This window comes from Eleutherodactylus coqui, chromosome 6 (genome assembly GCF_035609145.1).
Source record: "Eleutherodactylus coqui strain aEleCoq1 chromosome 6, aEleCoq1.hap1, whole genome shotgun sequence".
Classification (NCBI taxonomy): domain Eukaryota; kingdom Metazoa; phylum Chordata; class Amphibia; order Anura; family Eleutherodactylidae; genus Eleutherodactylus; species Eleutherodactylus coqui.
Window position 1 is genome coordinate 126236038 of NC_089842.1, and position 16836 is coordinate 126252873.

At 41.2% G+C, this 16836-nt stretch overlaps 1 protein-coding gene across 3 annotated transcripts; it reads left to right on the plus strand.

Moving 5' to 3' along the window:
- Positions 1–448: 448 nt before the first annotated feature.
- Positions 449–16011, plus strand: GPR68 (G protein-coupled receptor 68). 3 transcript variants are annotated; one of them, XM_066607557.1, is made up of 2 exons: positions 449–620; positions 14777–16011. In XM_066607557.1, exon 2 carries the CDS (start codon positions 14830–14832, stop codon positions 15973–15975), a length of 1146 nt encoding a protein of 381 aa, XP_066463654.1. In that variant the 5' UTR covers positions 449–620; positions 14777–14829; the 3' UTR covers positions 15976–16011. The 3 variants fall into 3 exon arrangements, with proteins under 3 accessions (XP_066463654.1, XP_066463653.1, XP_066463655.1); XM_066607556.1 differs by lacking the exon at positions 449–620 and adding an exon at positions 13513–13660; XM_066607558.1 differs by lacking the exon at positions 449–620 and adding an exon at positions 13513–13639.
- The last annotated feature ends 825 nt before the right edge of the window (positions 16012–16836 follow it).

The following is a 16836-nucleotide window of genomic DNA, read 5'->3' on the forward strand; positions in this document are numbered from 1 at the left end:
AGTGATGTCCCTGTTCAGGGTGACGCCATCCCTCTTCAACCCTGCAGTGGGAACAGCACCTATTAATGGCAATGAGAATGTAGCCTTGTATCTTTGAGACTTCAGAGACGTTTTGTTGTGATACACACATTGTCTTCTATGCACATATTTAATCTACGGTTTTACTTTTCATATGCAAAAAGCTGCAAAAATATATAAATTTACATGATGTCTAAATATCAACAAACAAATTAAATGTCTCCGGGATGCAAAGCACAAGGTTTCCTTTGATGATAACCAGTTTCCTATATGAAGACTTGCAGAAGAATTGATAGGAAAGTGATGAGTTTCTATATCACTAGCAGGACATGTATTACACCTGGGGAGGAGTTTGGAGCAAGCAGAGGCAGACAGGGAGGAATATAGAAGAGACCTTGCAGGGGCTGAACAGATGTGGGATGACAGCAGATCATGATGGTGAAAGATAGAGGGAAATACGCTGTGGAAAGAGAAGACAGACCCTGTTGATCATCCTGCATGGGGTGAGAGCACATTTACTATAACACCCATCATCCACCTGCTGGGGCACGCACACTGGCATCTACAGGGGGAACATCTCACCAGACACAGAAAACACAATGGTAAGTAACTCCAGAGTGATCCATTTGCCTGTGTGTAGATCAAATGTGAAATCTCGCTTAGCAAGAAAAACTTTGCAAACAAGGCTGGTGGGGACATTTATACAGAAGAGAATTGGGGACTGGTATGAGATAGACAATGTACTGAGAAATACCAACCTGGAACAGACAGGACGGATGTAAATGAGGTGAGGATTTACAGTGGATTAAAGTTTTCTAACCTTCGTCCAAAACCAATGGAATTATCTCAGGATGACAACAATCAATACAAAATGTTACCTGCACTCAATCTTCTTTACACGAGAAACACTTGAATTTAGAGTTTAGTCTCTGCTTATATGTTAGGGGCTGTTCACAGCCGGTTTTAGCTCTTCATCAAGCGTACATTCGAATTTTAAGACATGCTTACAAATGTATTGCTTGACGTATCCATACTCATAACCTTTTTAAATGCAGAAACAGACATAAAAGTATGCATGGCTCTACATATAAGGCATATGCTAAAATAAGGTGCATATATACTTAAACCTTTGCAAGTTTGTATACAGTTCTTTCATGTACATTTAACAGATAATTCTAAAAGGTAAATTAAAAATGATGTAAACTGCCACTGAGCAATACCGATAATGTAGGCCCATGTAACATTACATTTGACACATGGTGATAACTATGGGCAGCATCAGTAGTTATATGCAGTCCTATGTAAAACTACAGATAACACAGTCTAAGTATACATAATGTAATAGTTATTTGTGGTGTTACATAGGACTGCATATAACACCTACTACATTATCTGTAGTCAGAGGTATCGATGTGTGTTACCTGTGGTGTTACACAGGACTGCAGCTGACAGGATGATAACTCTCCAAGCATGCATATCAAATCATAATTTCACCATCAGCTTAAGTTGAAAATGCATATTGCCCTGTGACAAATGACAAACTCAGGTTGCCCACATCTGCATATGGCACAGAACTTGCTGGCATACTGTGATCACAATGTGCCCAAAGCTTTGCCTCCCCAATTGTCCTTGGTGATATCTCCATCCCTAGGTTGCTACCTGTTAATTACCCTCTCCGGGTCTCAGCACTGACTAATGCTTATCTAGTTTGATAGTCCTATATTATGATACTTCACGGCTAATCTTGCACTCTCACACACTAGTCTTGACTCCTGATCACTTGGGGGTTAAGTAATCTTCCAGGGACATGAGTGGTATTGACTGTGCATACATTAGTGGACCAATGCAATTATTCATTAGCAGACAACTCTGGGGCGGCCAATGGATTAATTGACACTTGTAGAAAGGATTTAATTGTAAAACCACGATCATGAAAACACTGCTTCTAACACCTTCATCAACTGAGATACAGAACGCAAGAGGGTGCTCAATGTACTCCAAATAACTGGAATTTACAGAACTTTACTCCTAGCCAGTTGATGGGGGGTAATCAACAGAGTCATAAAATGCCTGAATTTACAGTCAGCGAAAATGGTGCCAATTACCATGGCATGATACATTTGGAGTAATTTGCTAAGCACAGACACTTTGACTCCTCCATATACTATCTCATGGCTGAGGTACATAAACCCCTATATTTTGCGCAAACAAAAAAATCTTATTACTCCTCTTACCCACAACACTATTTCTTCTCTAAACTGTAGAGGCAGGAGTCGCAGAATACATTTGTCATACTCTATTATTTTGGACAGATCTCTTAAAATATTGGCCAACTTGAAAGAAAAGAGATGTAGTGATGAAGGTCAACAAGAACGAGTCTTCCAGAAGACCCAAAGGGGTTGTCCCATTAGAACAAGCACTTCTTTAATTGAAGACTTGCTAGCTTGTCATAGCAGGTAGAGCTGCTAAAACCCCTAGCGATCAGTCGTCATCACTAAGGCAAGCTGTAAACTTTTCCTGTGGTATTACTTGGTTCCCATTTAGGCCGGTTTCACACGGGTGACAAAAATCGCATGATTTTCTCTCGATGTGACAGTGCTACAAATTGCATGTATGTAAAGCCCATACTTTCCAATGGGCTCACATTAGCAATGTTTTATAGGCTTCTAAATTGCAAGAATACAAAATCACGGCATGCTCTATACACCCGCGACTTGCGAGGTTTTGAAGCCCATGTTTCCCTATGGACCCTGCTTGAGCCTTTGTTCACGGACTGAGTTAATTTGTTGACAACGGGAGAGTCAAATGTCGCCTGGGGTATTGAGCAAGCCTGGGCCCGATGTCCACGGCTGGATCCGAAGAAACGCAAGTCAAACCGCTCATAGGGATACATGTGTTTTCCATTGATTTCAATGCGAGTGCCATGCGATGTATTTAAGGTCCCATTGAAATCAATGAGTGATGCGTCTGGAGAACGCTAAAAAAATAGGACATGCAGCAATTTCTTTCCTACACAGTATCATTGTGGGTGAACTCGCATGAGATTCACACTTGGGTGAAAGAAGCCTTACAGACTATTGGCCAATCCAAAAGTCTGTATTGGAGCGTTAAAGAGGTTTTCCAGGAAAAAACTATTGATAACCTATCCTTAGGATAGGTCATCAATAGTTAATCGCCAGGGACTGGATGCACGGGATTCCTAGTTATCACCTGATTGCCAGCCGAATTCTCAGTACAGCAGGCCAGGGTGTGCGTCATAGGGGACTTTTATTCTCAAAACCAGGGACAGACGCAGAAATGTAATACCCGTTTCAGCTCTCATTGAGTTCAACGGAAGTGAAGCCAGCTAGGGCACTTCCGCTTCCGTCCCCTATGACACACATCCTGCCCCCTGCACTAACAGCAGGCCTGGGCGATCAGCTCATCATCAGAGCTTCCTAGTGGTGGGTCCCCAGCAATTAACTATTGACAACCTATCCTGAGGATAGAATGGTTTGGGCCAGAAAACCCCTTTAAGCCCTAAAGAGTAACTGTGTATTATAGTAGTTGATCTATATCTCTTCAAGACAGTAACATATCGACTAAGCATTATCAACATTATTCACCAGGTACTGCGGTTATTACAGATTGCACACAAAGTATTACTTTTCCTATGTTTTAGTTAGCATTGGATAGCGCCCAGATACTCGACGGTAAAAGCTCAATTGCTTAACCGTTATTATTCCATTGTTCACTTTTAGACTGCTGGCACCCAACCCACTCCACCCACACATGGAGGCCGGCGCCAGTGAACCAAATATTGACAAGACACAACATTACTGTTTGGGTGGGTTAGGCCACAGCATTTATTTTCAAGCCATAAAAGGACTTTGCATAATATGTTCTAACCTACCAGCTCGATGCCTTCTGGCTGGGCGACTTTTCCCCCTATTCTCCTATTCTTAGCAATATGTGGGTGGCGTAAACCTACACTGCCCTCCTACCCCTACAAAGCGCCCTCTCTATGGCATTTTAGCAGGTAAGAAAAGAAGATGATCCAGATCTATATAGTTCAAGTGGACCCCTTCCTTGAGCCTGAGCCAGTGGTTCTTACCTTTCAACTGCCAATGTTTTATAACTCACATGGACTTCACCTGGGTATTCAGAAGCCTGCGAGCCCATTCAGTGGCCCATGGTTCCTTGTGCCCCTCCACACTACTCTTGGAATCACTGGACGATGCAAACCTAAATTAAAACATGTAAAAAACAATTTAATGCTGCATCAAAAGATCCAATCCAAATATTTCTAAAGGTCTGGTCTTATGTATCTTTTGAAGCACTCAGAGCGCCATCTCCCCAGTTTTTTAATGCCCTCCTCTGGCATACCCTCCACATCAGCAACTGTAGCAGCTGCTATTCTAAAGGAGTGCATGCCAAACAGTTTTGGATCCAGACCAACCTTAGTGTCTTGGTGTCAGCCTGGGTTGATAGCCAGTCTCAAGAGGAAGACCACCACTCCAGGTTAAACGTTTTATACACCAAGCCAACACTCCTCCACCTAGAGAGCAGGAGCCAATGGGAGGCTACAATAATGCTTGCTGCCCCCCCCCCCATGTCTGCTAAACAGCTTCCAATCTACAACCTCAATTCCAAAAAAGTTAGGATGCTGTATAAAATGTAAATAATTGTAAAGAATAGAAGAATGCAATGATTTGGAAATCTCATATAGCCATAGATTCTTCACAATAGAACATAGAATACATAACAGAAGGTGAAAGTGAGACATTTTCCCATTTAATTTAAAATAATTGTGGAGCAGAGGACCTCCATTTATGATGTCCTTGTGTGCCCAGCTCACTTCAGCAGGTGATGAGCTACAGTGGTCACACGAACGGGTGTCAGAGTAGAAAAAGAGAAATGCCAGCAGAACAATAAGCCGTTCTCAGCGAGGCATTTGTTAATGCATAGCCACACTGCAGTCTGAATCACGACCCAAAAATAAATATGCCTGAATGGGTGGTGTTGGTATGGGATTGGCGGTTCATTAATTGTACATTGTAATATATGTGTTTGATTGTTCATGCATTCTAAGCTTGAAAAAGACCAGATAGGGTGGAAATGTCACTGTTATTTTACATGGTAAACATCATTGGATTTTATGCACCACATATGCTACAATGCATATTTGTCTTCTACGAACTGGTGTGAGGACATCATCATTCTTCACATGGAAGTGAAGACCAACAGGGATCAGGCATTGCCAAAACAGGGGCAGGGAAGACAAGTGTGTCTTCTATTATGCTGGTACTGCAAACTAAACAGGATTTTGAAGAAAAAAAAAGGAAAAGAAAGTGTCCTTAATATAATAACTACTATTATATTGTACATATGTAGCACCACTGCGGGTGTAAAACCAGAGTACCCCAGATCCTTTCTAACAGCCTGATACACCAAAAATGGTTGAACCTCAGAAAAGTGATGCTCCTTTCCATAATGCCCTCCTAATCCAAAAGTATGACCATGCTCACTTTCCCATAAGACTACCACCTTAACAATATAACTTTTCTCCCCTTCAAACAAGACCCCCAAGTCAACCATCTCAACGAAACCTCAGCTGAAGAGGATCACCACACCATAACTTAAAAAACAATAAATCATGGCTCTCTCAGTTTTGATCTGTTACCTGGTCAGACTTTTATTGATAGCATACACATCTGTAGTTTGGCTCAAACTATATTCCAAGCATTGCCAATGACCGCACCCCACAACAACTAATAATTCAGCACATCAGATAAACTTTCCCATGTATATTAACCCTAACTCAGTGTTTCTTACTCTTTTTCCAGTCAAAAAGAGGGTGCAGCCTGTTGGCAGAAATGGTCTACTTTGAGAACTTAAAATCTCTAGAGCACCGTTTCCCCATATTCAGACCTCAAGATCCCCCACAGGTCATGTTTTTCGTACTTCCATAGTACTGCACAGGGGATATAGCTATTGTTAGTGCCCCAGGTGTTCTCTCTATAGGATATGCTCAAATCACAATCTGCTGGGGGGGTCTTGAGAAGTGGAGTTGGGAAACCCTGCCCTAGAGTATGGACCCATCAGAAAAAGTGAACAGATATTTAGGCATAACCCAACTCTTTTTCTACCTCTACTGTGTGACAACTAGCCAATTAGTATTATGACTCCATAGAATATGTGATCACTTTATGATTTTTAAGTGTGTAACTTCTGGGATCCCTAGCGATCATAACAACAAAGGATCAAAGTAGGGAAAGTCTATGAAGAAGCCACAGTGATTAGCAAAGCATTGCAGATTGTTCATTATAACTATTGTTGTTGTGCTGACAATGATGAAAAAAAACTCTATAAAGTGGCAATATAGTGCTCATAAACACAAATCAGGAAAACTCAGCTTCTTCTGATTTTCCTGACCAGATTTCTTATTATAGAGCAGTATTTTCAGCATCGAAATCAATGTAGGTTGAAATGCAGGAACACACTGATCATCCTTCTCCTCATTATTTAATACCACTCAAACCACTTTGTATTTATTGTTTTTTCCAACCTACCACAAAACATTCTTAGATTCAGATTAAAAGGTGCACATTCTGTTTCCAAAAGTTCATATTGTTCAATATATAGTGCCAATTGTCCCCCTAAATACGGACACCTAAGAAGGATCATGTAATAAGTAGTAATGTGCATTTCCTTTCCACTGGTTTCTGTAATACGAGGACTACATATCCTGAAGAGCGGAAATTATTTTTGTAGAAAAAACAAATTATAGAATTGAGTGCCCGGAGACAGTACTTTGACTCTACATGATGTCACTGTCTGCGTTCAGATCTATGAGGGAGCCCAGGCATCATACCAGTGATTTATTGATCTGAGTTAAGTGCACCCTTTACCTACAGACGAGAACAGCCATCAATGCTCCCCATTTCAGGTCTAGTCATCTCAATGCCATATTTCTGTATATGACCTGGTCTAAGAGGGCAGAAACAAATAATATGGGGCCAGAATACTTCAGGTGACCATCGACCTCTATGGAGAACAAATGCTGCGAGCCAGCCATCCAAACTGCAAGTAGGCTGCAGAATTGGGATAAAGCAGTGGTGACATCAGTTACTGCACACTAATACAACCCTGTACATAGCTGACTCTCAGAACGCCATACAGATACTTCATGAATGGACAGTATCAATATATGTGTCAGGGAAGAGTAAGAACATGGCAATATTCTATAAAGGTCAGTCAGTTATTACTTCGGGGCACAAAGTGGGTAATATAACAGTGTGATGCCACGAATATGGGCACTTACTGTGTCATAAATAAGCCATTATTTTTTGGTGGTATCAGTCGGGGAATTAGTACTTTGCGGGGGGACTGAACTGAGCCACTGTATATAAACCTGTTGTGTTAATAAATAATTGTCTTACAGACATGCCGATTAAATTTTTTTGCTTTTGGGTGGTGGGGAAACACATATCTTGGGGTCTGTGCCCTGAACATTTAACCCTTTGCAATCCAATTTTGGATTCAGGGTTTCCTAGTGGGGCAATCTTTTTTTGCCATTTTACAATGGCGCCATCTACTGGCTAGTGCCAGTACCGCAGTATGGGACATGCTGGAGAGGCCCCCAACAACAGAGAGGCCAGTAATATACAGTAAGATTATCCTGCTGGACGTCTTCCGACATCAGAGCTGTACAGGCTTCAATCAGAATGTCTTCAGACAGTGGATTGGAAAGGGTTAAGACGCTAGCAGCGATCCTGGCTTATTTTGACACGCAGCAATGTGACTGAAAGATACTGAAGGGGACACAGCCCATCTTAAACTTTTGCGCATGAGCCTTTGGTTATACTCCCGATTCTTGGCGGTGACCTCCCAGAGATGTTTCTTACTAGTGATTTGCTGTTTAAAACATGGGGCGTTTCCAAACTTCTTGTAGTGTAGATTATAACATCGAAAAATAAGAGAAAAAAATGCTCAAATTATGTTTAACACAAAAATGTGATTTATACAATAGGTTATTTTCTTCATTCCCCATTAACAGTGTTTGGGCATAGAATAAATGACTAATGTATGGTCACAGGATAAGACTCGTTCTTTTTCCACAGTTCAGTTCCTTATGATGTGTCAAGAATAGAAGCAAGATAGCTCAGTCTAAACAAACATTTCTTTCTCTTCTCTCTTCCTTTTTTCTTGTTTGCAGAAGACAGTGTTAGGCTGTGTACATAAGCTTGTGGATATGTGGAGGTACATGCTCCCTAATTCTCTTGAGTGAGAGGTACCTATTCATGTCAAAGGGTGTGCAAAAATGAAAAATTAGACCCTTTTTTGCGTGCTAATAAAAAGGATGACACAGATGTAAAAAAATAGGATGTAATGCATACGGATGTCACATAAACATACACATGCATTAAAACTGGTCCGTTTTTCACGCATCGAAAACAGACATGGTCATGTAAATAAGCTCCTAGCGAGTGATTAGTTACTTTGTATTTCACTTTACTCTTCTTATTTATCATATGCTATGTAATTACGATGCAACTGTCATGTTGTGTTCTTGAGAAATGGTGTTATTTGCTAGCTGTACAGTCTGGGTTGCTGGACGGCAAGCTACTTGGTGGTGACACTATATTCTGCCATGGTAGCTAAACCATAAAATTTAGCTAAAAAATAGTGGCAGTCTCTAGTAGAGAAAATTTACTTCATAGGGGAACTCCAAATAAGATTCTCTCCCCCCCCCCCCCCCCACACTAACACACACTAAATCCAGGTACGCCAAGTCCCACTGTCAAAGTCGTGTCTCAGGATTCAGGTCCACAGAGGTTAGATAATGCCATTTTTATTCATAATGCATATAAAACAGGGGTGCAACACGTTTTGGAGGTCAAAGACCCTCCTTTGTCAAGCCTATAGAGGATTCTTAGTTAAACTTTGCCTTTGGAGCACTGCCCTTGTTTTAATTGTGCTTGGAATGGTAGCTGGCAGCGAGAATGATTAGTTTTTTGGTTGCCCACTACCAGAAGGAAGCTCCAGCATCAGCGGAAGAGTCTGACATGGGCATATGATGTGACACCGCACATTGTGCCACAATACTGGAAGGAGGGGCAGAGAGGAGCTAATAAAAAGATGCGTTTTGGTGCAAGGGGCCAAGTGCAGATGCCCATGTGTGAAGTCAAGTCAACCGGCAAGACATGTCAGACCTTTGCCTGTCCGTCAGGCAAGTGGACTGGGATTATTCAGCAGACTAGTATTGTAGTAGGCAACACAATTCAAGATACAAGGCGAACACAGGATATACAACAATATAGGTTTTTATTACAACCAATAACAGTAAGTTATATTTAACCCCTTAGTGACCACCCCATCGTGTTTTTACATCCTGTCATTGCAGGACATGTATGGAGGGAGATAGCGCTGCGAGGCCAATGGGGGCGATGCGATGAGATTGGGAGAGCCATGTGGGTGTCATGGCAGCCGGGGTCCTTCTGAAAGGCACCAGGGCTGTCATGGCAGAATGCCTATCAAGCCATTCCCATGGGGTGGCTTGATAGGCTGCCTGTCAGAATGCAGTATGATGTAATGCTATGGCATTACATCACACTGCAGGAGCGATCTAAGCATCGCTAGTAGTGGTTGCTCCTGGGGACTAAAGGAAAATGTGAAAAAAAGGACAATAAAGTTTTAATAAAAAAAAAAAAAAAAGGTTATAAAATTTAAAAAGAAAAACCCTTTTGCCATATTTACAATAAAAAAATCTAAATAAAACAAAAATAAAATATTTGGTATCACTGCATCCACAAAAGTCTGATCTATCAAAGTAATGCATTATTTACCGCACATGGTGAACGTTGTCCAGAAAAAGAAAAAAAAAAACGCCAGAAATGCGCTTCTTTGGTCAACCTGTTGCCAGGAAAAAAATCTAAGAAAAAGCGATCAAAAAGTCCTATGTATTCCAAAACGTTACAACGGAAAATACAGGACGTACCGCACAAAATGAGCCCTCGCACAACTATATCAACGGAAAAATGTAAAGGTTATTACGCGCAGAAGATGGAGACAGAAAATAATTGTAAAAATTTTTATCTTTGAAATAAAAATACTAGTACAGCAAAAAAAAAACAAAAAAAAAAACGATACAAGTTTGGTATCGTAGTAATTGTACTGACCCATAGAATAAAGTTAGCAAGTCATTTTTGTTGCAGTTTGTGCGCCGTAGAAACAAGACGCACTGAAAGATGGCAGAATGTCATTTTTTTTTCCATTTCTGTCCACTTCGATTTTTTAAAAAGTTTTTCAGTACATTAGATAGTAGTATTGAATAATGCAACTTGTCCCTCAAGAAACAAGCCCTCATACAGCGATGTCGATGGATAAATAAAGGTGTTACGATTTTTCAGAAAAGGGGAGGAAAAAACGAAAATGGAAAAAAAAAAAAGGGTGGATAGTAAACAGTGGGTAGACTTTGCGTAACTTTAACGTTTCGTCCTGTGGTCCTGACTATTGCTTGCTATCAAAAGACTTAATATAGACATTAAGCAATTTATGGTTAATATCAATAACGTTCTCCGTTCAATGAGCAGAAAGTGCTAACACAGAAGTGGCGCTTTGCCACACACAATCTATATCTGACAAAGGAATTATCCAAGGACTTTGTCCACAGAAGTCAAGCAGTTATGTTTTGTTACAAAGTTCCAGCAAAGCTCTGTCTTATCTCCAGCCACATGTAATAGCCAACAAATGTGCTTGTGTCTGACTGTATAGCATGATATGCCTCTGTCCTTTTCTAGCAGGCCTGCTTATTGTCTGTCACTATTTACTTGTGTGCACATGCCTGGTTTTTATTGAGGACTATCCTCACTTACGACCTACAGCATTCTTGGTACCTTGTCAGTGGTAAACGCTCTCAATGTCCATAAGTGGTTTCCAACCCAAAAAGCGGTGGGATGATGTCGTTCTCTGTAGTGACTCCAGCAATGGTGACTTTAGCTGTAGTATCTGAAATTCTGCAGCATGACCTTCTGTAGCCTTGCACCTTCCTGAGCAAAGCATTTGCTCAGACAGCAGTGAGCAGCATGCAAAGTTTCTCAGTGGCCTCCTCCCTCAAGCAGCTGCACCCAATCTTCTGCTGCTAGTATGGCCTCTCTGCTGGGACTCAGCAATGCTTCCCCAGCGGTTTCTTCTCTCTGCCACTGTGTCCCAAGCTTCAGTGATGCAGTTCTCTTCACTTCCTCTTCCCCTTCCTTTTGATGTCTCATGTGTCCTGCCCTGCCAATCAGTTAATCAAACATACAAAACAGCTTTTTCCTGTCATTTCTCATAGTAGCCATTAGATAGACAATACAATTGTTAGATTGCTTCATTACTGATCACATGAACCAATTTCCTATGAAATTAATAATGCAGGAATAACCGCAGAATGTTCATAACAGTCTGCTGCCACTCTACAGGAGCACCGCAGACCACTGCAGAGGAGGTGGTGGGCTGGAGACTCAAGTGTGTGACATGAGACTTGCCGAGATACTGCACCTTTGACACACATTTAGGAAAGCCATATATGAGAGCTTTTGGGAGTCTGTTGGGGTTGTGATAGACATCAGCCTGGGAAGGAGCTAAGGTAGGTTGGGTGTTGCTAAGCTCATTTATTGGAGAAGTTACAGCTGAATTAAGGAGGGGCTGTGTCAGACATCAGTTTATGAGTGACTGGTAAGCAACGGGGAGTGGGAGGTTGGATGCCTCAAGTCCTGTTGTGTGGCCTGGTTGGTGCAGACCTGTGGTATGGTGAACTGAATAGGAGCTTACTAGGAGGGGTTGGTATTGAAAGGGCTCTTACCAATAAAGCTGGGAATAACGGTAACCCATCTCCAGTTAGTGGCATTGTATCCGAGTAGAGAATAATGTCTGCTTTCTTACAACAGCTCCACTCCTGTCCATGGACTTTGACACTACGAATCAGCTCTATTTCAATGAATTAGCTGGCGTTGCAGCACTGCAAACAACCCATGAATAAGGTGGTGCCATTTCTGGAAGAAAGTGGCCCTGTTCTCTTAATCAAATACAACCCCTTTAAGAATTAGCTGTGTCAAGCTTTGAGGAGTATTGGGGAGCCAACACAACTGGAGGTTTTTGTGAAGTTAAAACCAACTTCTGGACTCTGTGAAGCCACCAGTGATCTATATGAGAGAGCAATAATCGTTGTGAACTAAAGACTGTTGAAGTTGTGTTCTGCAATATTCATGCTATGGCACCATCTAGAGCAGAACCAGAGTGCTCAAACTGCTGGGGCCAATATAGAGTACAGTGTTACTAATAGTATTCCCTATATCAGCGTTTTTAACATTAGAAAGTCCCATTGACATACATGTTTAAAAAAAACGCAGCTTTAATGCAGCGTTTAAAAAACGCAAGTGGGTAGGAGCTCTGAGACCTATATACTTACCACCTCCTCCTCATCAAAGCGCCGCTGCTCCTCTGCTTAGCACTGCTGCGGACGTCAGTGTGTGCGTCCGGATGCTTTCTCCCCTCTGCTCTCGCGGAACCAATGAGGAGACGTCAGGGGAGGAGGATCCCGGGTGACATCGCAGTGTGCACCGGGGATCAGTGCCGCTGAGTGAATACCAAAGTTTCTATTTTAATCAATTTGATCTGCTGCTATTTCTTTACAGGGGTTGCAGACTTACAGGGATCAGATCAACAGTATTGGGGATATATAACTTGGTGTATATGTAATAGCTTGCTCTTTCCACAAAGACCTACAGTGAGAAGATTAGCACAAAAAAGTAGTAAATACAAGACTACATGAACAGACCAAAGACAGGGCAAGGGTCTGTGACCACAGAGCAGCAGATGCACCAACCTGCTGTACATAGGTCTATATAAGTATTCAAGAACAATACAGTGGGAGAATTTTAACCAAGATTATTTACAAATTTGCTTTAATTTATAGTTCAGATTTATTAGGAGCAGAGATATTCATTGAGTTTTAACCCCTTCCAATCCACTGTCTGACCTCTGAAGACATTATAATTTAAGGCTGTACAGCTCCGATGTTGGAAGACATCCATCGGGGTTCTCTTACTGTATATTGCCAGCCTCTCTGCTGTCGGAGCCTATCCAACGTGTCACCTCATGCAGTACTGGCTTTAGCCAGCATATAGCGCCATTGCATAACGGCAGAAAAAGAGTAAGCCCACTAGGACAACCAGAATACAAATTGGATTCGAAGGGTTAAACAGAATTAAAATATTTGGAGGGATCAGCCAGCATGATGTGAGAATAGTTCACCAAGCAAAGCCATCTACACCTCTCATCCCATTGTCCTGTTTAGATTTACATCCCAGAGTGAGAATATCCCAATAACCAGTGAGAAGGAACTCAGAGCCTTTGTTTGTTAAGAGGATGTGTATTGAGTGGCTAAAGTGGGTGGGAACCTCTGTTACGAAGGGCAGGAAATATTTAAGACATTGTAAGACGGAAAAAAAATCAGAAAAATAAGTAAAGACACAAAGTGAACATCTACAGAGGAACTTGGTGGTGGATGACAGAAACTGTGTGTTATATGCGAGAGGTAGCTGGGTATACAGTATGCAGAACAGCAAAGACTAATGCCAAGTCTTGTCCTATCTTCAGGGTAAGAGTGAAGAAACAACAGGTGAGTGAATGGTTGTGTGTTCTACATTTATTAAATATTGTATAAGTGAGAAGAGCCATAGAGCATAGGCTGATACTAATACACATAGACATCATAATATAGGTGTTAGGCTGCAAGCCGTCTCCTTTTTGTGCAGGTGAAAAGGACTCCGAAGTGTCAACTGGGGTGCCAACATGCACAAATCCATTATACAACTTATGGGCACTCTAAGCAAGCCCTCTCAGCTAGTCAGAAGCAGAGGAGGATACATACAGAGTATAACGTAAGATTTATTTGAATGGACCTTCATTGGGTCCCTACTAGTTTAGAAGGATCTACTGAGCCTGCTGGGTTCTGACCAGCTATCTAACCCAGATGTCAAGTTATATGCTTGGTAATGATTTTGACAAGTAGCAATTAAATAAAGCGCCTCTTAAACAGCTATAAAACTACAATTAACCAATTTTTAAGAGAGATTGCCTAGTCGTAAACCATGCATGGCCTATTTTTAGAATAGACTATCAATAGTAAATTGGTGGGTGTCCACCTCCTGTGAAACCTGTCAATCAGCAGTTCTCTGTGCCACTGCACTCATATACAGAGCTGACAGGAGACAGCTCTATTCCCACTACAGTGGTAAGGGTGGGTATTGCAGATCAAGTTCTCATTGAAATGAATAGGACCTTGAAGTCTCGCCACTGCAGTAGCAATAGAGCTGTCTGCTTCGTGCAGAAATTGGCCCCATGCACAGAAGCATTTTTTTGTGATTTTAAACACTTGCCTTGTGAAATAAATTGAATGCTACAGAAGCTTTTCTTGAAAATGGTTCTTAATAAATCTACAGCTCATTCTGCAAAAAAGTAGACCTTACATGGCTACATAAAAAATATATCTAACCCAATTTAGGGGGGCAAATATTTTGTTTTGTAAAGGCCAAAAAAGCAACATTATTGAAAATGCACTAAAGGGACCTGAATTATGTTCCAACTATATTTATTTTGAAGTTAAGTTAAATATCTACAATAAAGTGACACTTTTGGGGTGTTTCTACGTATTTGAAATGTGACTTATGGGGTTAAAGGGGTATTCCAGTAATTTATGCTTCATTTCTGTTAAATTCTAATATGTTCTTTGCAGATACACCCTTCCACCAACGCGTAATAATGCTGAAGTGACCAGGATACTGTGACATGGGGAATGGAACTGAAGAACACCTGGGGAGCAATCTCACCTATTGCATCATCGATCACAGCATACATCAGACCCTGTTCCCAGTGGTGTACGTTGCCGTGTTTGCACTTGGTCTCCCGGCAAACTGTTTGTCTTTGTACTATGGCTATCTTCAAATCAAAGGCAAAAATGAGCTGGGGATATATTTAGTCAACCTAACCTTGGCTGACCTCCTGTATATATTCTCCTTGCCCTTCTGGCTTCAATATGTCCTTCAACATGACAACTGGACTTATAACGAGCTCATGTGTAAGATCTGTGGCATCCTCCTATATGAAAACATATACATCAGTATTGGGTTCTTGTGTTGCATTTCCATTGACAGATACTTGGCTCTAGTTCACCCTTTCAGGTTTCACAACCTCCGGACTATAAAAGCTGCCCTTGTTGTTAGTATGGTCATTTGGCTTAAGGAATTATTGACTAGTTATATCTTCCTTGAACATGTGGAAATCAGCAAGGACCCCGAGAGCCATACTGTCTGCTTTGAACATTATCCCATAAAAAGCTGGGAGCACAGTATTAATTATTACAGGTTCATTGCTGGCTTTCTCTTCCCATTCGTTCTCTTGTTATTCTCTTACGTTCGGATTTTCAAGGTCATTCGAAAGAGCCATGGAACACAGATGAAGCGGAAGCTTCAGATTAAGCAGCTGGTCCTCAGCACTGTCCTGATATTTGTGGTCTGCTTTGCTCCTTATCACATATTGGTGGTTATTCGAAGCTTGTTTGAGGATAACTGTTCCTTTGCCTCAAAAATTTTCAACATCTACCACTTCTCCCTGCTGCTAACCAGCCTCAACTGTGTTGCGGATCCTGTACTCTACTGCTTTGCCAGTGAGAATACCTACAAGGATTTTGTGAAGTTAAAGGACACTTGTCTTGGCTGTATAAGCTGCCGGAAGGCTGTACAAAAACATGAATATGAGCTGAATTATACGGATGCCTCCAAAGCAGAGACTGGCAAAATAAATCCATCTCCAGCAGAAACTGAGACTTCTGCTCTGTGCAAACCAAAAGTTTCCACTGCTGAAAATGGAAATGAAGATGGCTCTACCCCTCAGGTATATAGAGATGAGAAGGAGATAATGGTGCTCATGCATTAACCCTGCTACATAAATAAAATGGAGTAAATTATGTAATTAATTACGTGGCCTATTCATCATTTTGTACCATTTCAAACCCCCTTTCCAAATGCCACTAGCATAGGTAAAAGATGAATCATGGACCCTTACCTGCCAACCCAAAGTATGTTGCTTTATGGCTAATTCATTGGTTACTAAAGAGTTAATCCCACCCATAAAAAACTTTTTTTTTTCAAATTAAAATAAATATCTTGGGCACTTGAACTTACTAGAATACCCGGATAAGTGTTTTAAAGTGAATGTATCACCTCTGTTTTTCACTAATTAAAACCAGATAGTGAAACATTCTTTTTTAGAATCTGTTTGTATTTTCTGATGATAGATGGTTTTAATTCTGGGTTTCTGTATATGATTATTGAGGCAGTCATGTTGCCTGGGATGCTACTAACACCCTTTAGAGATATGCTTTACAGCAGCCACATGGATCATAGGCATCTATAGACCGGAGGTGACACCTTAACTTCTAAGGGAGAGTGTTCTAGGATGCTCTGTGAGAGGTTACTGTGCAGGAAGGAAGGAGGTGAGCTGGAATATCACTTTGAATGGTGTTGTCCGTGTTATTTACACATAGAGGTTACCTTTCATTGCAATCCTGTTGGTGATGATAAAGAGATGACTACTGAAAAGTTTTCTCTACAGCACAGGGAATGTCAAACTGATGTAAAGCTTTTTTTTCAGGTTTGTGCGCATTTCTTATTTCATATCAATAGTGATCTGGAGAATGGAAAAAAAAATGTTTTTTTATCCCCTTAGGGACACGGCCCTTTGTTTTCTCATTTTCAGTTCTTTCTCCCCACTTTTGAAAAATCAAAACTACTTATC